General features: G+C 33.8%; 1 protein-coding gene and 1 long non-coding RNA gene across 28 annotated transcripts in view; both read right to left on the bottom strand.

Annotated features, from left to right (window-relative positions):
* Nucleotides 1-25,555, bottom strand: part of tmod (tropomodulin) — a 254,205-nt gene that overhangs the window by 219,296 nt on the left and 9,354 nt on the right. For 9 of the 27 annotated variants that reach the window (XR_015291090.1, XR_015291081.1, XR_015291084.1 and 6 more), the window contains exon 1: nucleotides 6,988-7,621. The exons of the other annotated variants lie outside the window; for them this stretch is intronic. Coding sequence is in view for 4 of the 9 variants with exons in the window: in XM_086904598.1 (XP_086760724.1) it covers nucleotides 6,988-7,092 (105 nt within the window). In the remaining 5 variants the exon portion in view is untranslated. Of the gene's footprint in view, nucleotides 1-6,987; nucleotides 7,622-25,555 lie in introns of those variants that run through there. 27 annotated transcript variants of the gene reach the window in all.
* LOC147658858 (uncharacterized) lies at nucleotides 12,310-13,580 on the bottom strand. Its single transcript, XR_015291159.1, has 3 exons — nucleotides 13,208-13,580; nucleotides 12,982-13,107; nucleotides 12,310-12,463 (listed from the first exon to the last, which is right to left on the bottom strand). It is a non-coding gene; the product is annotated as an uncharacterized LOC147658858 (long non-coding RNA).

The raw sequence follows: 25,555 nt of genomic DNA, 5'->3' as shown, positions 1-25,555 counted from the left end.
TTTTATCTCGAGAGCAGAGGTTTACTTTTACAACTTGACCAATTAAAATGGAAAATTTCGTCCGATCTTTGTGCAAATCCACGTTCAAAGACACGTTCATTTGACTGGAGAGGAAAAGAGCGGTTCCAAAAGAGAGATTCATAGCCGCTGTGATAATTAAGCCGCCGTTATGATGCATCGTTTCCAGCTCGACGATGCATCATCCGCGCGGATGATGGACGAACGCGGATTCGTGGGGTGAAACTAGCACTTCTAGAATTTTCTGCAAATAGAGGGGAAGGAATCTGTTGATGATAAAAGGGCGGTGAATTCGTAAATTTGTTACAACATGATGACTATTATCTATCGCCTCTTGGAACTGTCTTTTTTCTTTTTTGAACGCACATAATTTATTTGACATGGGTTAAAAATGATCCCAGACACGCTGCCATTTGTTCAATGTTTCTGCGTATCGTTCTAGATACACTTTTTCGAAGGAATAATTTTAGAATCTTGATTCGGAACAGGTGGAGTTTAATTTTTTAAACTGACTTGCCTCCTCGATGATTAAAAAAAAAAAAAAATAGAAACTTGATTTATCATACCTCCCCCCATTTAGATTGTTAGGTTGATTAACAAACGGTTGCTGTATATAATGGGCGGTTGAACGTATTAAATACATTGAAGCTATTTCGTTACTCAGTTTCCACGATATCGATTTTCTATCCACGGTTTAATGGTGGCGAGATCAAATATCAAGTACAACGACCCGTGGTGCAAGGTTATTCGAGGCCATTCAAGGTATCCTCAAGGTATCGTCATGCTCTAAAAGTCATGCTTTTACGTCTGACCACAAGCGGCATCGTTCTACTGCCGGCCCGAGCGGCCTGGATTTATGATCCGTGGTTAACGATCCGGAAATTTATTTTCCAAACTCTTGACCAAACGCAATTAGGCCAATTACTATTTTTTGAAAAACAGAATTATTAAACGTATATACAATTTTGAATATCAACATCGAACATGTCAATATTTCGTATGATTTTTCTCGGTATCGTTTCTCTTTTACGAACAATTAACTATTCCAATTAACGCACAGCTTTTAGAATGTACAAAGAAACGTCGAATCTCTTAATCATCAATTAATTCCATAAATAAATATATCCCAACCTCTTTCTCTCGTCCTTTTATTCCATCCGCCATTTACAAAAAAAATTATTCCCAAATATTCGAATTCAAAGAGCAAGGGGCGAAAGAAAAAAAGAATCCACCAGTTTAAAAAATTATTCCAACTATCGAACAATGGGAAAAATAGAAATCTCTCTCTCTCCTGAATCCTAAAACTTCCCCGAGGGGAAGGATTTCGCCCGTGGCAAGAATTGCGGAAGGTAATGGAAGGATCCCCACGTTCGTTTCTCAGGAACATGCGTGAACGCATAACTCGTCGTACGTCCTCCGCTATTTCCATCGGCGGAGCCTTCGCCGTGTGCATCGCGCGTTTGCTCCTATTTAAAATAAGCAACTTTACGGTGCATTCGCAGGCCTTCACTCTTGTGTCACTCTTCTATTTCCAGAGGCCTCGGGCCGCGCGTCTTTTCGTCCGCTCGACAGCAACTCGTTTGTAGTGGTGACGACCCACGAGACGTTAAGGCCTGCTGCATTCCCTTTCCCAAAGTGATCGTCGTGGCTTCTTAACGCGTCTTCGCAAAGAGGGAGAGATGTGGCGTAACAATGGTATTATGTTGTTCGCCCGTTCATAATGCCCCGTTTACATGGGGCGACTTTTTGGTTGAACGAACGTCGAGTTGAACGACCTTAGGCTCGCTCGTAGTATATATAGATACGATGATCGATCGAGTTGAGAATTTCTGATCAAAAGTGGTCTCTGCTTTTTCTCGATCGACGAAAAATTGTGCGATGCAAACGCAATGGACGCTTTCGTTGCGCGCGTATGCAATGGAACCATACCATGATTAATAATAGGATGATTAACAGGGATACTCTTGAAGTTGGGATCGAGTTATTATTAATATTGGGGCGATGATTTGATCGTCTATTTGTGATGTACAATTTAATTTATCACTGTGTATCTTACCCTGGAATATCGATATTGTTCAATTACAAATGAAAGTGAAAATTTAAACTGTTGAATTTGATTCGAATTACTTTCATTATTATTTTTTAAAAAATGTGAATATTCCGTGGATAACAATAAATATGTAAAAAATTTTGTTTTTATTTCAAAAGTAAATTATTTTGTATACTCTAAGAATATATAAATTAGTATCTGAATTTAATATTTATACGAATCCTGATATTCAATATCAAAAGAGTTAATATTCTTTAGCGTGTGCACGGATAAAAAAGCTCTGTGACCAACCGTGCAAAGCGCGTATTTATCATTTCTCAGTTTCGTGAAGCAAAATTAAATTTCATCACGAGTGCATCTCGTGATACGTAAATATCATAATCTACGACGGTATAAAGTTATAACGATTTCGACACGTGTAACTTTAATTTCCAACAAAATGTTAGAATATCTCGTACAAAGAAAGAAAATACTCGAAACAATGTATCGATAAATGTCGTCGATTTCGCCCGTTAATATTCTACAATGGAATCATCGAGTTCGTGAAAAATTAAAAAAAAAAAAATTAATAGAGAAAAAAGTCGATTTGGCAGGGATAATGTCGGTGTGCAATGATAAATAAATCTATGTCTAAGATTTCTTGCAAAGATTCCATCTTGCGTCACAAGATTAAGGATAAGGCTAGAATGGCACATTGCCGTGATCGAACAACAGTGTACGATTTTAATTCGTTTTACCTTTGCGCAAGAAACTGCGATTCAAACTTAATTCTGCATTCCATGCTATTGCGATGTGTTTCAAATTTAATAATTTACCGACGATTCATACTCGTCAGAATAATAATAGTCTCTCTTTCTTTCTCTCTCTCTCTCTCTCTCTCTCTTTTCTCTCTTTACCAAATGTCGATGATAATTATAATATAACGAAGAAAGAAAAAAGAGTGCTCAATGTTTCTTGTGGGTTAAAATTATTACGAATGTTAGAAAATAAAATCAGAAAATATCATCAGCTAAGATATACATCTTAGTAAAATTGAATATTGAAAATGATATATGACGATTGCGATGGATGTTTGTATTTACAGAAAATTAAAACCTCTATTTATCCTAATACCAATATTTTCTAGCGTACAAGTTATAAAAGCAAAATAGGAAATTAAATGTGAAAAAGAAGGGACGTATATTAGATGTCAGATGTCCAAGATGAAGTTACAATGTTACAAATACAACTTCAGAATAACAGCTCGAGCTATATATAATAATGGTGCAGACAGTACAGGACAAACAGAAGAGGATCGCTTATCTCATCGACACAGCTACGGCGAATATAAGAAGATCATGCTCTGCTAAGACCATCCAAGAAAAACACGAGGTGTACAAGAAAAGTGAATACTGGAATAGAAAGAACGTGCAACAACTTGTTATCATCAACAACACTCTTCGCCTCGAATGTATAAGATTAATATTTGGTTTGGACTGAACCATCTGTATCGAATTTTCTTTCTTCTTTTTTCTTTTTTTTTTTCTACGAATTATTAGAACGATAGACGAAGGATATAAAAAGCGTGTAATATGAATCACCAAGGTTGCTCGATCTAAGAACGTTGATCTAGCAGTTATTTTTCAAAAGAATTATTCATTCTCGTTTCCTCTTTTTTTTTTTTCTTTTTTCTATTTCTAAACTTAAATTTATGCGAACGATAGATTTATCTGTCCAGTGACTAAAAATGAAACGAAGGGAGACGCTTGCATCTCTCTTTCTTTGAACATCGTCAAACGATCGTTAACGATTATACATACATTATGAAAAGGGAAAAAGTCATCGTTGAAATTAAATATATATATACTCGATAAATTGGGATGAATATTAATTAAAAATTCTTCCTACAAATTGAAAATTGTGAAATCAACTATCAGTCTGTAATAAATGATTATAATTAATGTATTAAAATTTTCATATTTTTCAATAATCTTAATGCAATTCCTTGTCTTAGCGTTATAAAGAAGTCAAAATCTGATGAAAAATATTTCACCAGATTTTCGTGTAATTATTAATGATCGTAATATTGTATCAATGCCAAAAATATTGTAGATGACATTTGTACGAATCAGTATTTATTCTTCTCGATCTCGAAAGCAGCAAAGACTGGCATTCTAAAAATCGTACGTTTCACGTGTCTGACCAACAATGGCATCGTTCCACTGCTCCGAATTCTGATATATTCCGATCTTTCATTATGATTAAGTTATTGCGTTAACCATCCAACTGCGTTAATTTATTTATGATGTTGTTTAAAACTAATCTGGCAACGAAAATGAATACAAACAAACGGAACTTCGATGATTCGTAGATCGTGGGTATATAATTCTACGCACCGTGCACAATGTTTCAAATGAGCCATAAATAATAATTCTTACGAAATTATTCAAATGCTAAAAATTCATCTTTCCATGATTCATGAATTTTATATAATGATACACCTTTAACCTCGATATAATTATGCAAATTATTGAACAGCACGAAATAATATTTGTCCAAATATTTAAAAGAGATATTTCACATGTTCGATTCATTGAAAAATACTTCGACTCCGTATTCTGCTCCATTCACAATAAAATAATTTCCTAATTTTAAAATTATCTCAAAATTTTGGATAATTCTTCGTTCCATAATCTTCTACATTTGTTCCTACGAATATTTCTATTCTTTATTCCTTTTCCATTCTCCATTAAATTTTCTTTCTTGCTCATAATTCTTATAAAACAAATATTATGATAAAATTCTTTCAGAAATCTATCTTTAAAGTATCTCGATATCGATATATTTATGTGACGTGTTTCTCATTTTTCATCAAAACTACGTAAATGGATAAAAAACAGAAAGAGAGAGAGAGAGAGATTATTCATCATGTCCACGATTTTCACAGGTGTTTACCACGGTTTTAGTCGGCCTTGGATCCTGGCAACTCTCCTATAAATGGTGGAGAACATCGTCTCCAAAAAAACTCGGTTAAGTTAAAAGCAAATTGTGCTGAGAATTGTTTCCTCCCCATTTTTATTATAATAATCGATGACGATTATTTCAAACTTTGTTTCAAACGTTTGCTGTACAAAGAGATAAAATTATGGACGGGACAAACGTGCAGCAAATACTTTTTTAATGAAACGTTTCCCGAAATGAAATGTCGTTAATTAAAACTCCTCGTGGGGATGGAAATTAAAAAAATTTTTGTTTTCCTCAATAAATAGACGCACGTACGATCGTACGATATTAAACGTCGAAAAGCTTGGCGTTCGTATTTAAAATTCTATCGATTTTAGAGGGAGGGAATATTTATCTCATAATATTATATTTGAATATTTTGACGATTCTTCGTCCTCGTGAAGTTAAATATAGAAATCAAGAACTGTTTTCTAAACTTCAAATTCGACGATCGAATGTAATAACGTGGAAATTTGCTAAAAAAAAAAAAAAGATATTGTATAATAACAACACCTCTTGTTAAAGTAAGAGGTAAAAAGATAGCCAACTCAACTCCCTTGACCTAAGTTAAATTTTCAATTTCGAGCAGTGAAACTTCGAACTTCCCATCCCTTTTCATCCCTTTCATATCCCGTACATGTTTAAAAAGAGATTCAAATAGACGTAATTCTCAACCATCCAATTAATCCTCCTCTCCGACCATCTGATTTCCACGCAACGACAATTTTACGCCTCGATTACTGTCCACCGAATCGTCAAACGAGCATACATCAACGACCTCGACAGTTTATACCACAGAGGATTTCCTTCTCCTCTAGAAAAATACTCGAGATCGTGGCGGAGGCCGGAAGTCGATCCATCATCCCCTCAATGGACGATACTTGGTATTTTGACGGGGCAACGTTTTTCAGGCAGCGATGGAGTTAAACGATTTCTCGAATAATGCGTGGAAAAGGGCGTGGTTATGTAACGCTACGTGTTAAAAGGTGTACGACAAGTTCAGCTTCTCCTAAGAAGAAGAAGAAGAAGAAGAAGAATGTCGAGGAAGAGATGCAATGTGTTATTTGGAATTTTCCTAGAATTATATTAGCTGCGTTTGATGCGTTCCAATTTTAGATTCAACGCGGTGGAGCATCGATTCGGAAAATTTGTGAATGTTTGCAGGTTTCGAGGGTATCGTTAATAATAAATGCGCACGTGGTGATGGAATTGTGGATGCTTTCGGTTCGGATGATTTAAATAGGAAACTATTTGGACGCGAAGATATCGAAAGCACTTTGCGGTGGAAGAATGAAAAGTTGATATTTTTACGTAATTATTTTTAGAAAATTTGTCTCTTATGGTATATATTTAAAACGGAGGAGGATGATATCTCGTGAAAGATTTTTTGATCGATTATTTTGAGCAATTATGATTTATGCGATATTTATTAAGCGATTAAGAAGAGTTGCAGTTTTATCGATTGAACAATATTTTCTTTTCAATTTTTACTGGCATTGAAAAAGCAATTATTAATAATATGTAGTAAAAAAATACGTTTTCTCCAGCATCATTTCATCAAAGATTTATCCCACGCAGAATTTAATGATTGAAATATTGAACATTTTAAAGTCGTATTTACTGCATGAACTGCAAAAAACAAACACTCTCCAAACTTATCCAAAAGATCTAATTTCGAAACTGCACAAAAGCTCGCAGTTACATTTTCTGTCTGCATAACAGCCTCTGGTCGACCAGAAACACAACTGTAAACAGTTGGCTTACCAGTCTCCAAACTTATTCCGCGACTTAAATAAATTCGCAGCTGACCCACTCCATAACTACTACCACCACACCTCCTTCACCGACATTCTTACAAAACGGTCCATCGACAAAATAACCATTCACCATTTTACCATAATACCACCCATATCGTTCTGGATTTTTCACAAGCTTACCTCTCGCCTGGTCGTGGTCGTGGTTTTACGAGTGCTCGTCCTGGTCATGGAGCTGATGGTCTCGTGGGGCGAGTCCCAGTCCTGGAACACCTGAGTGGTCGCCATTCTCGATCCTCTTCGACTTTCACAACTCAAGCTTCACTTCGTAGCAGCCGTAAATACGGCGAGGAAGAGGTGTGACAACAATTGTAATCCCTTCACTTGAATCACGATAATCGACACAAAATCGGCTTCCGTTTCTTCGAACTCGATGCGATCACTTTTTGGATCCGATTTAATTTAAATCGATCCAACGATTAGGCGAATTGAATCCGACACTTGGTAACTTTGAATATATATCGTACGCGGAGATTATTCGTGAAGAATGGAGTGACGGGAGAGGGGAGATCGAGGAGGAGACGGAGTTTATCGATTGCGGGCGAGAAGAGGTGGTCCCTCGAGAAGGTTTCTCGATCAGAATGGTGATCGACGATCGATCGGTACTCGGGGCACGGATCGATACCTGGGCGGACGCCCCATCGGACGAGGCCGATTCGCTGCAAACGAGGCGACGAAGTCGGTAAGGTCTGGCTTCTTCGTGGTGGATGAATGCGCGATTCGAGGTGGATCACGCGCGACTGAGCTTGAGAAACACGCCTCCGCGAGAGAGTGAACCGCACACACCGCACGCCCCATCCTCAGTCTAATTCCAGAAATACGGAGAAACACGTATAATTAGGACGACGATGGCCACCACGAAGCCGTGGCCCACGATACGCGGCTCTACTCCGCAACTTCTTATAGCGCGAGCCTCGAGGATGGATTCGTGGAATGTGCAATGTCAAGGAATTGTCGGACGAAAAGGATTGGAGAAGCTTTTGGCTGCGAAGGAATAATTTCAATAATAATGAGTTTATCTGAATCTTTGCTCGAATTGGAAATATACATAGTATTTTGATAAATTGAAAGTTGGTGGAAGTCTATAAAATTGATTTCAATTAAGTTTATTGAATGTATAGTCTGATCAGTCTGTTAATTCAATTATTATTGCCTAATAAATAATAAATTTCTTTTAATCCGAATCTTTCTTTAAATTGGAAATATATATAATATTTTGATTGAAAGTTGATGGAAGTCTATAAAATTGAAGAATTTCAATTGAATAGTGTGATTATTGTTAATTCAATTGTATATTTTAGATTACATTAATTTCATCCTTCTAAACAATTCAATATCAACTTCCACAATTATTAAGAACTTTGTATGCCACATAAATATAAGTATGAATATAAATAGTATTTTAATAAATCCATTGGAAGTTGATAGAAGTATATAAAATAAAATTGAAGGATTTCAATTAAGTTTATTGAATATATAGTCTGATCAATGTTAATTCAATTGTTATTATTGTCACACAAATAATAAATTTCTTTTACTGTGAATCTTTCTTTAAATTGGAAATATAAATAGCACTTTGATAAATCCATTCGAAATTAATGGAAAAACTGAAGAAATTCAATTGAAGTTATATAGTTTGATTGTTATTAATTCAATTATTATTAGTATATATTATAAGTATCATTAATTTCTCTAATATGGACAGACCAAATATTCCTGCAATTTAATTTCACACAATTTAATTTTATCCTGCTAAACAATTCAATACCAACTTCCAGAATTATCAAAAACTTTGTATGTCACACAAATAATAAGTTTCTTTTATTTTATAATCTTTCTTTAAATTGGAATAGCATTTTGATAAAAATCCATTGAAAATTAATGAAGAATTTCAATTGAAGTTATATAATCTGATTATTGTTAACTCAATTGTTATTAGTATATATTATAAACATTAATTTCTTCAATATGAACAGACCAAATACTCCTGCAATTTAATTTCACACAATTTAATTTTATCCTGCTAAACAATTCAATACCAACTTCCAGAATTATCAAAAACTTTGTATGTCACACAAATAATAAGTTTCTTTTATTTTATAATCTTTCTTTAAATTGGAATAGCATTTTGATAAAAATCCATTGAAAATTAATGAAGAATTTCAATTGAAGTTATATAATCTGATTATTGTTAACTCAATTGTTATTAGTATATATTATAAACATTAATTTCTTCAATATGGACAGACCAAATACTCCTGCAATTTAATTTCACACAATTTAATTTTATCCTGCTAAACAATTCAATACCAACTTCCAGAATTATCAAAAACTTTGTATGTCACACAAATAATAAATTTCTTTTATTTTATAATCTTTCTTTAAATTGGAATAGCATTTTGATAAAAATCCATTGAAAATTAATGAAGAATTTCAATTGAAGTTATATAATCTGATTATTGTTAACTCAATTGTTATTAGTATATATTATAAACATTAATTTCTTCAATATGAACAGACCAAATACTCCTGCAATTTAATTTCACACAATTTAATTTTATCCTGCTAAACAATTCAATACCAACTTCCAGAATTATCAAAAACTTTGTATGTCACACAAATAATAAATTTCTTTTATTTTATAATCTTTCTTTAAATTGGAATAGCATTTTGATAAATCCATTGAAAATTAATGAAGAATTTCAATTGAAGTTATATAATCTGATTATTGTTAACTCAATTGTTATTAGTATATATTATAAACATTAATTTCTTCAATATGGACAGACCAAATACTCCTGCAATTTAATTTCACACAATTTAATTTTATCCTGCTAAACAATTCAATACCAACTTCCAGAATTATCAAAAACTTTGTATGTCACACAAATAATAAATTTCTTTTATTTTATAATCTTTCTTTAAATTGGAATAGCATTTTGATAAAAATCCATTGAAAATTAATGAAGAATTTCAATTGAAGTTATATAATCTGATTATTGTTAACTCAATTGTTATTAGTATATATTATAAGCAACATTAATTTCTCCAATATGGACAGACCAAATATCCCTGCGACTATTCACACGGTTTAATTTCATCCTCCTGAACAATGCCAAACATTCTTCCTCGCCTTCGAAAATTATCAAAAACGGGAAACCCTACGTATGCCCCCGCGCAAATTGAACGGACGCGAGATCCTTTCAAAAAAAAAGGAGAGAAAAAAAAAAACCTTCATCGCCATCGCTCACACCACTTTACTTTTTTAAACGTGACCAATTACTGCATTTTTTCCTCCGCTCACAATCAACCCCCGCTCGAGCTCGAATCAATCTCTCCACTCCTCCTCCTCCCTCCACCCTCCTCCCTCCTCTGTATACCGTACACGATCCATACACACGACCCGCTACGAATTTTCGATCGAAATTTATCAGTGGGAAACTGCGGCGATGGTTCTCATCGGCCCCGACACGAGGCCGAGTTTTCCAGCTTTAAGGGAGACAAAGGGCGTTGATTGCGAGCGTGGCACAAAAACCCCGGCCACCCCTTTGAAAAACGAAACAAACAGGGGCGCAAGGAGGGAGAGCGTGACGCGAATCGAAGAACAAACGGGCGGGCCAGCCAGGATAAATCAAATATCGGCGTTATCCGTTCGTAAATCGGATTCCTGTGGGGTTGCCTCGTCGACGGGGGGGGGGGGAGGACAGAGAGAGAGCGTGAATGAATTCGTAAGAAATCCACGATCGTTCGCGATCGAAACATTCGATTTTATTCGGCGATTATATACGCGGCTGTCGTGAAAAAAAAAAAGGAAGGTGAAGGATCACGGCGGAGTTACGGGGACGAAGATTTATTTAAATCGTTTCTGGAGTGGTGAAGTGCTTGTCGTGGATTTTATATCGGATTCGAATCGGATACAAGATATTTCTCAGTTTTGGAATATCGAATATTATGTTTTTTGACGGAATTGGGATAATTGGAGATTGGAAAGAGACAAGTATAAGATACGGAAGTATTTGAAATATGCAACGTAGAATATATAATTACTTTTGATATAATTGAATAATCACATTCAATTCACTTTAATTATTATTATGAGAGAAAGCAGAATATAGAAGTCGTTTATTTTTTTAATAGCAAAAAGTTTTTAAAATATAGTATCTTTTGAGGAAAAAAAAAAAGAGAGATTTAAAGGGAGAAATTTTTCTTATCTTATTATAAGTATCGAATCGTGTTATAAATAATAGAACTACAAAGAAATTCAACTTGTTAATTTCTCTTAAATATGTCTGATGCGTGTTTCACGCGTTGATTTATCTATTATTTTTATTGTTCCTTATTTTAAACCACCTTTTAAAATTCTCCTAGAGAAATAATAAATTTTCGCAACTAGACAGTGTAGTAATTATACGTCAATGTGTAGCGAATGTAAAAATAAGAATACAAGTATTATCGATTTTTACACGAACGTCTTAAATAAAAAAGGTTCTTACATCCGCCATGAAATATTATATCGTACGAAAATATTATCATTTAACCCTCAGTTATTTTTGATCGATTTAAAAGAAAAAAAAAAAAAAGAAAGAAATAGAGATCTAAAAGAAAGAAAGATTGTAATAAAATTAGAACTTTGCTTTCGTCCGGAAAAAAAAGAAGAAGTAATAGAAAATTGAAATAGAAATAGATAGGACGATACTTCAATATCGCGTATTTATAGAAATGTTCAATGTTGCACACGTACAATGAATATTAACAACGTTCTAATTAAAATGCTTATTCATAATGATTAGTAGTAACTATGATAAAACGATTAATTATTAACGTGTAATTTCGACCATGTAATATATTTTACACATTCATGAAATAACACTGTGCTAATTGAATTTTTTAGTTGCCATTATGGTTCATTGAATAAATTATTGTTACTCACTCGGATAAATTTTAATTATTTGTTGATAATTCAGCTTAAAATCAATCCCATACATCTCGAATATGAATCCATATATATTTGTAATTCGGTTTCTTCTTTTTTTTTTTTTATTCTCACGCATGCGTTTCCTCTTTCGATAATTCCCAAGTTAAATAAGCTTAAAAATTGAAATTTAATTTATTCTGTAAATTAAATTTAATTCTACGTAGAAACTCGACCGTTACTGCTACAAGTTTCATATTTGACTTTTGACACAAGCACTTATGCTCATTGAGCGCGCTTGAAAACTATATTTAACCCAATTAATTTCAAACATTAAATTACACGTATATTCAAATAATTCAACCTTCTGAATGTGAATTCTATTATTATTTGTAAGAAAAGTTTAACGAACGCTTCGAAAATTTTGTTGTAAATTTGAAATAATTTAACAAAAAAAAGAAGAATTATTACAGTGTCTCGTTTATTGTTCAACGTTTAACAAACTGGCGACTAATAAGGTATTAATGCATCGATGTAATCTTAAACTTCACATCACGAGCCAAGCTCGTTTAACTTTCCGCACAAACATCTTTCTTCCTCGCCATTCAATCTGGCACTATCTTAGGGGATAATTTATCCCTTATTCTTATATCTTGTGATTTCAAATTTACAATGAATCATTTTCAACTGAAAATAAGATAAATTTAATGGAATATTTCATATAATTAGTTATTAGATATATTTAAAGAAATTTGCAATCTCAGATTCTATAAGATGTTTCTATAAGATGCTATTATTTAATTTATGATAAAATTCTTCCATCATTTGTAAATACAGAAAATGGGACATTAATTTGTATCAGTGATAATCCAATCTCACAAAGTGAAAATTTTACATTGGAATTCTCAATCTTTAAGATTAATTCTACTTATGTTTTAAATATCGATTTCATTTAAAATTAGTTTTGTTAGAAAATTAAAAAAAAAAAAAAAACAATAACTATTCAATTTTTTTTTAACAAAACTAAAATACGAAATTTTCTTCCCACTTATATTTCTTCCAACAACCTTATTTCAATTTCTTCCATTCCTTTTCGGTCTAGATTTTACCGCAGAAAATTCTGTTTCATCTTTCATCTATTTTCCGACTCAATGCCTCTCCTGCTCCACTGAATCCTCTGCCTTCGTACGTTTCCATTTTCTTACCTCTTTCGAACCTTTCTTCTCGCGTTAGTTCAGTTATCCTTTCCTCGGGTTTAATGTGATTTTTATTTTCGTCGCCTCGTCGGTTTATATTCTCTTTTTTTCTTCCCTCCTCTCCGCGCGAAAACACTGATACCAAAATTGCCTCGTTTATTTATATCTTTCGTAAATTCTCGTGTTGCGACTTTCGTTGCATTCATCTTTTTTAATATGCAATTCTGATACTCACTGAAACATTATCCATTCTGATTCTAAATATCGAAGTGATGCAGCGAAGTTTATAACCAACTTAATTCCACTTTCAGTAAAAAATGAGAATATAAAATTAAATTAGCAAAAATCTACGTGCAATCTAAATCTACCCCTTTCGTTTAAAGGAATAATAAGATAAAACAGTTCGAATTACAGTCTGAGAATGATAAAGCGAAACTTGCCACTCATTTTTTTCAAATATCGATAACTCGAACATAACAAGAAAAACGAAATCTCATTCGTGGTTTTAAAAGATCTGGCATTGTCACGAAGCCACCACGACGATATTCCGGAAACGATGATCTTTGAGAAAACGAGTAGAATTACGAGTTGAAGGCAGCCAGATTCAAATCCTCTTCGTAAGTCGTGCGAAATTTCTTTGGCAACCAGGATGGAATATGATCGTGCCGACCTCTATATTTGATCTAACGATTCGAAAGGATAGATAAAGAACAAGACGAGAGAAGGAAGATATGGATGAAAGAGTGAAGGATTAGTTGATGTCTCTCTACCAAATCGCTATTTATATGCAAAAATATACAAAAATATAAATTTATTATTCATTATATACGCGTTATTATATTCGAGGAATAAGGCAAATCTCTATTTATAATAAGAAGAATATAAATAGAAACAATATATGAATAAAACAGTGAGAATTGTATACATAAATTGAAATAAAATCTATTCGTAATTGGAGTATTCGTTTTGCGGAGTAAAATTTTTATTAAAAACGCACGGCTGAAGAAATGGAGATTAAAATATATTTGCCTTTCTCTTCGAATATCGTATCGCGCGAACTGTACATTGAATATTTTGTGATTTTTTTTTAACGCTTAAATTTTGCATGGATGCATAAATATCCGCGGTTTATTTATAACGATTCACGGGTTCATCGAGATATTAGGTTGAAACATCGTTTATTTTCGATCGTTCCGGATGATCTGTTAAAGTGCGGGATCTCTACGTTTCTCTGTTTGATATTGAATTTATTTGTCACGTGCTAACGTGTAAATTGTAAGGGATCTCGCTATTAGATAGAGTATTATATATGCAAGTATTTGCACGTGGCTCGTCTTATAGGATATACGAATGAAGATGGTATTGTGATATATGGTAATTTCCTGTTTTAAGTAACGCGCACGAGGGAGCCGTTTGTGCGAAAATTTCTATTTCTTGCTAAGTTATATACCGTTCTTCCAATTCTTACTAAAGTTGCGATCATTTCCCTCGTAGAAAATATATATTATTTTTTTTTCAATTTGTTTTGCAATTTTTCTATCGAATATATAAATAATGGATTTTATTGTAAATTGCAATACGTTTTAAGTAATATACTGAACGAATAATTCTCTTTCTCGTGGTATACTTCGTATTCGTGTTACTAAATCCTAATAACAATCATCCAAATTCAAAGAGGATAAATTATATAACAAACTTTGAAACGAGAAGAAAAAAGAACTTCTGACGCGATATTTGAATATATTATATATTCAAGAAAGAAAGAGATTAGATGGAATCTATATAAATTTTCAGAGAAAATTTTAGAGACCAATTCAACCGTTCGTTGAATGACGGAACGAAGGCGGTGACCAACCGCAAAATAGATTATTTATAAACATAACGTCGGTTCGTCGAGACTCAGCCAGATGGCAACACAGGCTGAAAGCTTTCGCGGGAACTTGAAAGCTTCGAGAGTTTTTCCGGTGCAGCCGCCAGATGGGGTTTACATCTTGGCTGTTGAGCAGACACAATTTTTTTGAAATTTGGCACAGATTGCCGCGTCTTGATTTTCTTGTATCGAAATTATATCGACCTTGAGGAAAATTACAACTTTCACTAATACAGAATTCACTGTTCAGATAGAATTGAACGTTATTCCGTTATACTTGCTCTCATTTTCATTCTCAATTTTTCTTTTGTTCTTTCATAAAGTTCGTAAACGGGAAATTTAAATAGAAAAATGAGAGATTCGATGGAATTATCGATCGAATGTTTCCATTACACGAATAAAATTAAAAGTCTAAGAGTTACGAAATTGTTAATATTTTTGGGATGGGGGAGGAAGGCTTCTATGCGAATTAACGTTCAACTTTTCTTATTAAAACATGTAAAAAAAAAAAACAGGAAAGAGGATTTAGTGGAACAATATAGAGCTGGCGATAACACTTTTTTTTAAATTCTGCGTTCTGCAGGTGAATAAGTATGTCAAGAGAATGCAGCTTCTTTTCTCTAGGGATAAATGAGTAAACTTAACGTAGCAAACTTAAACTTGCTACACGTTGTTGTAACTACACTTTTGATTCTTAAAATAAAGCTTTATGCCAATTATATATATGCCTGTCCTTTCCTAATCATAATTTATAACAATTTTAAAAGAATTTTCGATATCCGTTTCTCTCCCGATAAGAGGCAACTTTTTCTCAATTTTCAATGGATCCTCAATGGAAAATTTAAGACGCTTTTCCAGCAACGAGGCAGTCGACGCAAATTTATTATACGTGAATTAACGTAATCGCAGCAAACGATTCTCGTCAAAGAAATATCTCGAACGAAACAGGTTGCGATCGATCATGTAGCAAAAGGGTATCGCGAATATTTCACCGAATAAATCGTGATCGATGGCTGGACCGCAATTAGTTAAACAAAGAAAACGCGCGCGTGTCCTCGGTTGCAATTTTGCCAACGTCCATTCCACGAGTAATTAATTCCACTCTCTAATTAGCTTCGCATTCTTCGGATTATTCCGGGTTGTCGGGTTCAAGGAACTTCTCTAATTGTACGATTATTGGTTTGAAACGCTTCTGATGTTCCCTGCAACCGCGATCTTTCTGTGCTTTATCCTCTCGCCAAATATATCCTCTGATTATCACCAGAGATGATTTTATAATGATTTATGTGATTCCACTTTTATGCAGCAATTTCGCATGCTTCGTTCTCATAAGATTTTTTTTTTTTTTATAAATGTTATTATTGATATTATTGGAATATAAATTTCTTTTAAATCACAAAATCTGATCAAACGTTGTATCGAATAATTGTATACAATTTACGTGTGTTCTGTTATTGCCAATAAACTTCAGGTTCGATTTGAATTGGAATAATTTAATTAATCGAAAGAAGAAGATCGAAAGTCAATGAAAATTTTCACGAATCCCATCCACGCAGCTGTTACAATGATGTCTTTAAGCTCCGCTCCAATGTTAATTTTCCAGTGTTATATTAAAAAAAAGCTGTAGTATTTTAAATTTCTCTTAACTCTTGTTAAAAAATAATAATTTTCTTTTATCCATTAATAAATCGTTATAATTGAAAACACTCGTCAAAATAATTCAATAATATCTTCTGCCTTTTTGTGTTAAAACGAGAATATTAATATAGATTTCAGAACAATATGTTTTCTAATGTTAATTTTTACCTTAATCATTAGACAAGATTCCATGTTATTAAATATGTCATTAAATAAATAGAAAGTGAATTAGTTCTTCAACTGTTGAGAGAAGAAAATATGCAAAGTACCAAGTTCGTACAACACCGTGTAAACTCGTCATACCTAAAAAACTTTTTCATGCCCTCGTCTTCACTCCATATATACTTCTTCCTTTAACTTTTAAATGAATCCTGACCAAAAATCTTTATCGTCTAAAAACTCGTAAAATCGTTTCGTTCGATATTAATATCAATTTCCATTAAAATTCCTTTCTCGAAAATCGAATTGATTTTCACAATGATCTTACGTAGAAAAAAGCTTATTTAAATTCGCGATATTAATTTTATATCGATCGCAGCAAAGAGTAATCCTTCGATTTTTGAAGGAAAATCTTAAAAAATCTCACGAGAAATAGAGATTTAAGATTATTTTCCAAGAAGAATGAAAAACCGCGCAAACATTTTCTCCCTTAGATGGAATTGAAAACAAATTTTTTCTCGTCGTGGAAATTATCCAAGCTGGAAAAGAATCGCGGTTTATCCACAAACCGGGGGGGGAGTAATAAATGAATAATAATAATATCGGGAAAGTGTACACCGTCGTACACTTCAGACACGTGCGGATCATTACATAACGTAACGACGAGCTTTTTTATCGGGAACGCGTTATTTCCGTCACGAGGTTATTTTGCCACGGTTTACACTTTCGACGGAATCGAGGAAAGTGTAAACGCTTCTCCGCCCCTGCGTCTGGCTGCGCGGCCTTTTGATTAAAAATACGGAGCATTCGGGCGAAAGGTATCTTTTATTTTTATTCAACGCCGCGATCGTGGCAGGAGGCCACCTTACCTACGGAGCACTGACACCGATGTTTACGACACGTGCAAAACTCCTCTGCGCTCGATCGAAGAACGTTTATATCGGGGAAATTAATGGAACAGAAAATTAATCGGTTTGAATGATATTAATTTTCGTTACGACGAGGTTGTCTTTGAACAAAATAAATATATATTAAATACGAATTTTTGTGGAGCAAAATATACGTATGTACTTAAATATAATACATGATTTATAATTAATGAAACGAAACGAAGTGAAAATAATGAGCGACCAAAGTATCCACGTATTTTAAATTCCAGAAACCAATCAATTTGAATGATTTGCCGGTTTATCGTCCGGGAACAAAGTATAACTATTACAACGTCGAGCCTCATTAATTACTTTTATGTCGTAAAGGATCGCGTACGAACATGAATTCCAACATAAATCAAGCTATAAGAGTAAGAAAATCTTCAAAGAGAAAGGTAAATCTTATCCCGGAGATGTTAAGTATCTACTAAGCTCGTATCTGGCTGTTTTACGAGCAGGCTCGAGTGACCATGTGAAAGGACCTTTGTTTGAATTTATGGAAAAGGTAGCGTGGTTTGAAAACGAGGGGGGGAAATGGTGAGAACGTTTGATGCAACATGCGTTAAATAATTAAAATTGCGGAAAGATTTTTATGAATAATAATAATAATAATAATAATTCCAAGGAATTATAAACTGCGCTCTACATAATTTAATTTTACTATTAATCTAATCTAATTTTTCGAAAAAAAATTTGCAAATTTTATATTTCTAAAATTCCTAATTCCGTTTCAAAGTTAAATAAACAGACAACTTCTTTTTAAAAAGTAAAAAAAAATTTCTCCTTTTTTTGTTTTCATGTAGAAGATACCTCGGAAGAAGTTAATAAATAACCACGCCTCGAGTTACGAAGAAAATTCACCAAGTTTCCAGCTCATCTTAATATCAACAGTATCCGGAGAAACATCTCTGCTGGAAAATCTCTTTTTCTTTTTCAACAAACAAACGACCGCTGTAACAATCTAAGTGATCAACACGAAACTTCCATAAGACTTTGAAGAAATTGATTTAGAAATTGTATTTTGCAGAGTGTATACCGAGATGAATTAATAATTAATCTTAACGAAACGGTCTCCTCCTCTCGAGTCTCCCATAAAACTTATAATCTTAAACATTAAATGGACCGTTAATCCTTGATTAATAATTAAATAGAGATATCGTTCGTTTAAAACTTTGATCCTAAATAATTCTCGAATAATTGAAAACCTGTCAATTTTCTTCGCTTTCTTCTGGAACTTTGTCCACATCTGTGCGCAGCATCGGACGCAAATTGAAAATATCGCGATATATATATATATAATGCGTGTTATCAAGAGACAATTTTATACGCGTCTATCTCAACGCGAATAAACAACAATTCACAACGATGCGATACCCACATCTACACACGGCTCGTTTTCAACTTGAGATGAACGAATAAAATTTATTTTCGACCGAATGGACAAACCGAATATATGAATACGTAAGCACGCAAATAGCTTTTGAGTTACAATCCAGAGAGCAGATTTGTCTGCAACAATGTCCCGTTTCCTGCAATGTGTGCGATCACGGTTAAAAATATGTTTTCGCAAGGATTTTTTAGACTGGGCTGGCGTGTTTGAAAACGGGCTATTGGACGAATATTTGCACGCCGTTACCGATGATTCTTCCTCGTAATTTTCATGATTTTACGATTTTTTTTTTCTTCTCTTTTTAACGATAATAATAATAAAAATAAAATTTCGAAATGTATTTTGTATGTAGGATTATGATTTTATTAAATTAATCGAATATTTGATAAAAGTGTTAAAGAAAAAAAATTGTGGCGGAAGGAGAATTTTTAAGAAACGTGACGCACAATGGAAAATTATAACTCCTTTTTCGAATTTTTTGGAAAATTTACCAATTACGATGGCGGGAAAGATTTCACATATATTTCGAAAACAAGCATTAAAAATTAATTATCCATCGTGTTTATTTAAACGAAAGATTGTCGCACATTGGTCCTCGCTTTTCCGACTGTCAAAAAGCGAATAAAATAATAAAGCATACACCGCCACGGTGGAATTTTAATCGGAATAATTTACGAGACACGTGGAACAGTTTATACGATTATATTTTATTTATTTTTATTATAGAATAAACATGAAAATTAATTATTTTAAACATTGTATCCACAGCGAATAAAATACGCGATCCTTTTTGAATAAAATTTATTTAATTTCTTTTTTTTTCTTTTTTTCTTTTTTTTTTTATCACTGAAATATAATAATAAGTTGAATTTTATTTCTCGCGTGGAAACTATTGCATTTTTTATTCGAGAGAAATATATATATATATATATCCGTATAGGGAATATCTACGTGAATAATTTGTGGTTTTATTCGTTATAAATATAGTTCCGGTTGTTTTTATGTTTCGCTGTATGGATTGGCTGTAATTTCCAATGCAAATATTACATTTACAATTTATTGCTTCTTTTTTTTTTTTTTATCTACCGGTGTACACGTTAAACGAGATTTGCCCGAGGAACTTAACGCAATTATTCACTGGCTTAACAACCGTACGATATTTTTTTCGTTTTTTTTTTTTTTTTTTTTTTAGCATATATTTGTATTAAAATAAGTCGAATCATTTTCATGGTATTGATCTTCATTACCGTGGATCTTTTAATTTGTAATTGGCGATCGTTGGAAATTATGACTAAGATTTACGAGTAAATTTACCTGGCTGTAAAAAAATGATAATTCAATTTATAGATACAGATATTATAAATTAATTATTTGGATGGGGAAAAAAATATGATAAATAAAGTTATTTCGATAATTACGATACCAATCGTAAAAACAGATTAAAGATTTAAAAGGTTTAAGTAGGAATCTAAATTTCATGGAATTTTATCTTTTGAATTATTTTTAATTAACCGCGATATATGTTTAATGCATTAATTTCATCCTAGAAAATTTCACAATTTCTCTTTCACCTTATAAGACCTTATTTTCCCTCTAAATTCTTAATTTAAAATTTACTCATTTCGCTCATTTTACCTTTGACCAGATCTTTCATCACAATTCTTTTTCATCCCACAAACCTTTTCCTCGAATTCTTAAGATATACATATTTTAAAAAACTTTTGGAGTAACCAACGCTCGTTCATTCCAGTTTTTTGCCTCACAAATTTTTCTCTCCAGAAAATTTCTCGACTTCTTCTTCTTCTTCTTCTTCTTCCGTCTTGCAGCTCTATCTCCCTCTCCCCTAGACGACTCTTCAATTATCCGCAACGAGAAATAAGGCTCCAGTAGTCCCAATTTAGAGCTGACAATGGAAGTCACATGACGAGAGTAATGGATCCTATGCGACCAGCTGACGACGATTCGTCACGCGATATATTGGCGCCTAAACCCCCATTAAAATTGACCAAGGATTTTCTGTCACCGCCACCACTTACCATCGTATTTCCGTCCCGAATTGAACCACGTATCGTAGAGAGAAGCTCGATCTAAGTTTAGGAGTACACGATCAGTTTACAGAGTTCATCGACGAATCGAATGTAACGAAAATCCCTGAGCTAAGTTAATCGAATATCCCTTCCTGGCTAGCTCCATATTCCAATTTCGTATTGATCCGTGACGATGACGATTTTAGGAAAAATTCAACACGAAGAATAATATATCACGGATTGGAGAAATATTACAAAAGAAAAATTCGTCGAATAATTTTATAATGCATCGAACGAATATATTAATCGACTTTTTTCCGCAAGAAAGTCTGTGAATTCCAATAAAAGTGGATAAAAAATATTTTTTTTCAAAATTTCCGGAATTTAAAAAACGAGAACAGTCAAACCTTCTCAGAGATTATCGATTTATTCGAGAATACGGATAATTGGACGGTGCCGAGAAAAGAGGAAGAAGAGACAGTGAGAAAGTTCCAAGTGAAACAAATAACGTTGAATGTCCGAGCTGTGTAATCTATAGTTCTGTGAAAACCCCGGCGCGCCCAGCGCTCGAATTAGTTCCCATCCAATAAATATCTTCGAAAATATCATCTTCATAAATAATATTTTCCACCAAGGTGACCAAGAATTCGTATCCATCCGGAAACGAAACAAGGATTTCCGTGATGGATCTCTCCATCGAACAATCGTATTAATCCTCAGCAACAGCAAATTGCTTTTGTTTTCGCTCTAAAAATAAAATACGGTGTTCCAGGCGATAACTGAACGGATTAATCAGAGGATACACAATTTCGTGAAAAACGCGGAAGATTAATTTATTAATCTTTGGCCATAATCGTGATAACGAATTTTGGAGGAGAAGGAATTTTTCTAAATTTTATTGCATCGATTTAAAGAGAAATCTTTCGATTGTTGTTGTTTAAATTATTAAATTCTTTGAAAAAAGATTATTATATGATATAAAGATTGGAGAATAGTTGATAGTCGAAGGATAAAAATAAGGATATTTTACAGATCAGTTCAATGCTAATTTTATTCGCTTTTTTTTTTTTTTTTTTTTTTGACATAAGAAGAAAGTTCTCCGATTATAATTTCTTAAATAAAAAAGAATAAGAAAGTTTCAAGAGTGAGTATCGTTCATTTCACGAAATAAAAACAGTGATGAAATTTTTTATTGTGAAATATTTTATACAATTTTTTAAATCAAATGTGAAGAATAATAATTAATACACAAGAAATTCTTTCTCTCTAAAGATATCTCATTAAATTTTTGATATCCCTTTTCTCTCTACGAGCTCATTCTTTCCACATCCTCTTTTCTCTAAAATTCCTCCTTTTCTCCTTTCTAAACTTTCCTCTCTCGACAACTTTCGCTAATTATGCATTGTTTATCTTTAATGTAGTTGTATGCAAGGGAGTCATTTGATCCTCTAAAGCTACGCACGTACATCAACAAAACTCTAAAACTCTCATTTTCACTCTTCCTTACTTATCTCCGTATTAATATATATATATCACACAATAGACATAAATTCAAAGTTCATACTCTATTTGAATTTTATTCCTATACGCGCTCTCTTACTTAATCCACAACAAACTTCCTTTCGAAATCATTTCCACGAATTATATTAGCCATTTTCCTGAATTTTTCCTTCCTTCCTTCAAATAATTTATTTATTTTTTTTTTCCCACAAATAATTCACGCTCCTCCCTAAAACATTCCATCAAACAACCATCGTTTACACCCGTCTTTCAAACCCTCTCTCGAATCGTTTATACCGCGCCGTCCTCATCGATTTCACACGGAACGAAGCCAAATAAGACTCGTACGACACGAGAGCTATCAATTCGCGGCAGATTCATGGGCCGAAAGGAAGGGAGGAGAAAGGATAAGGTGGTGAGAGGACGGACAACGAAGCGGATCTATTTCGAGAATCGGCCACGAATCGGCGTCGAGCATGACCGAGCACCCAACCAACGTGGTTTGAAGAGGAGGAGGAGATAGAGAGAGAGAGAGAGAGCCGGTGTCTCGCTAATTGAGACGCCAGAGGCATCGACCAGAAACCAAAACGGAAGCATTAGCTGCCCTACCCTCGTCGTCCAATTCGTCCACACTCTCCCTTTCTATTCGCTCGATAAGCCAACTCGTCCCAAATTGTCCCTGGATCGTGAGCAACGATCCCGCTTCTCTCGATTAACGAGGCGAAACTCTACGAATTCGTTTCACGCTTGACGCGTGACGTCAAAATGGCGAAATGTGGTTTTCGATTGATATTTCGGAGGTTTGAAGAAGGGGAGGATGGATAAGTTTACGATCGATCGGCTATGAAGTGAATTCGAATTATTGTTTCGAGGTCTAAGAATCGGATCAAGTGGTAATTTGGCGCTGGTTTCCTTGGATTGGAAGAGTGACAATGGTTTTGCAAAATGTATTTAGGATTTGGAAACTTTTCTCTCGTATGTTAATTTTTGAAGACAAAATCCAACGAACGTATTTTACTTTTTTGAAACTTTTATCGAATTTAAAAAAAAGAAAATAAAATTGTCGGATGATCTACACGATCGAAATTGAAAAAAAAATTTTCTTCTGCGTAAATTTCAATCAGATAAATCGAGATGGAGAACACGAGACGTGAAAAATCATTGCTCTCGAGATAGCAACATTTAAAAGTTTCCTCTCCTGCTACTCAAAATTTCCAAGCTAACGTAACGTTAACTTTCATTGGAGAACGATCTAAATCATGGCCGAGATATGTTTTCACGGTAAAATTTGCCTTGTTAAAGTGTTCCATCCAACAATGTTACGCGTTTGATCACGCTTCTTCCTCAGACGTTCCACGGTGCATCTTATGACGTGCCTCGGCTTGCCAAGTGGCCAAGTTTCATTCAGGATCGCCCGAATAAAGGCCACCCTATTTACTCGACCCTACTCCATCTCCGACCTATTATTCACCATTATTCACTGGAGTTTGCGCCGATAATCGCGTACAACTAAGGCGAAATTTGCGAAATGGGCCGAGTTTCAGGATAAATTTCGTTACCGAATTGATTGAATCGATTAGATAGAAATCGGTTAAGAAAAAATACGACGAGTCGATGACTTTAATTTCACGATTATTATTTATAGTTAATCTACTTGATTGTTCAGAAAATGTAAAATAAAAAATGGGAGGAAAATAATGATGCATTCCATTTCATAATTTCAACTTTTGGGTATATTTATTCATCCATTTATATTTTTTTATTCCTGCTCGATGCTGTTACTAAACAATTTTAGAAGCGTCTAATTGTAAATTCGTGTATCCCTTTATCAAACTTGGCGTGAAACTAATAGAAGGAAGTAATGTGCAGTTATAAATTACATATGTATAGTTATGCTGTTACACGATAAAATTTGATTTCTGCAAAATAAACAAAATTTGTTTATGTCGCGATCAATGCCAAGAGCGAAATAATGTCTATTTCTGACTATTCACACGTTATACAGGATCATTCACCTGTATAGCGTTCCTGATTGATTACATTAAATTTAACGAAGGATCATAATTTCTCTGCTTTTGCTCGAACGGAACACCAAGTCTGCACAAATAGATTTCTCAAATGGTGTTGCAAAGTTTCGCGTAACGTAGTTCACCCCGAATGCTATGTAAATATTTAAATATTTCGAATCGACGTCGTTGTAATTCACGTTGGAAAAGACGTTGCCAAGCAAGCCGCGTCTGCAACGGGAATCCCAACTGCAACAGGTCTAAATAGTAGCGAGCGCCTACCTTACGGCGAGTATAAATAAAGTTAGGGCCGCGAGCAATGACGTGGAAATGGCCGATGGAACAGACGCAGTTGTCGACGTCACGAAAATCGCGCCATCGAAACGACCTCTCGCCGATTCGAAATATCCACGAGTTGTTTCCACGAGAACAATATTGCAAAGTTGTATGAAGCGTTGAAAAATTTTGCTCGAGAAGGAATAAGTTTGTCGAAGAATTCGAAATTGTTCATGGCCTCTTAACATTTGGCACATTTGGATTAAGAAAATTTTATTTATTAGAAAAAAATAGGATAGAATGGAGTTGCGTTTGAAATTTGGAATTCTTTTCTTCAGAATTATTAAATTTACAATTTATATATCCTATAATTTTGAGGAAGATGATAAATTTATGGACATAAGCTTATGTTAATGGACAATCATAATCTATTTTAAAGGGTGACGTATACGTGAGCTGTTCGATAATGTAAAATAAAAAGGAATTGTTATTGACTTCTGAACTTAAAGAAAGATAAGTCAAAGAAGAAGATAATGAGAGTCATGGACAAATTGTAACTAAAAAATATCATTGACGTGATAAAATAGAAGGGAAATCAAGGCGGAAATCGTTGCTAAAAGTGTTACAGCATCGATTGAACATCCTGAAATTATTCGTGACAGCATCGCTGGTGCTGTCACGACCTTGTGCGGCTTCTATCCACGATGATGTCATCATGACCGATTAATGTTTCCGCCAAAATCGTCGACCCACACTTCATCGGCCTCGCAAGGGGCCATCGATCTCGT

The sequence above is a fragment of the Apis florea genome, unplaced genomic scaffold (assembly GCF_048593485.1).
Source record: "Apis florea isolate Af1SG1 unplaced genomic scaffold, ASM4859348v1 contig_1615_pilon, whole genome shotgun sequence".
Taxonomy (NCBI): Eukaryota; Metazoa; Arthropoda; class Insecta; order Hymenoptera; family Apidae; genus Apis; species Apis florea.
The sequence above is the reverse complement of the archived record's forward strand: the minus strand, read 5'-3'. Positions and strand labels throughout refer to the sequence as shown.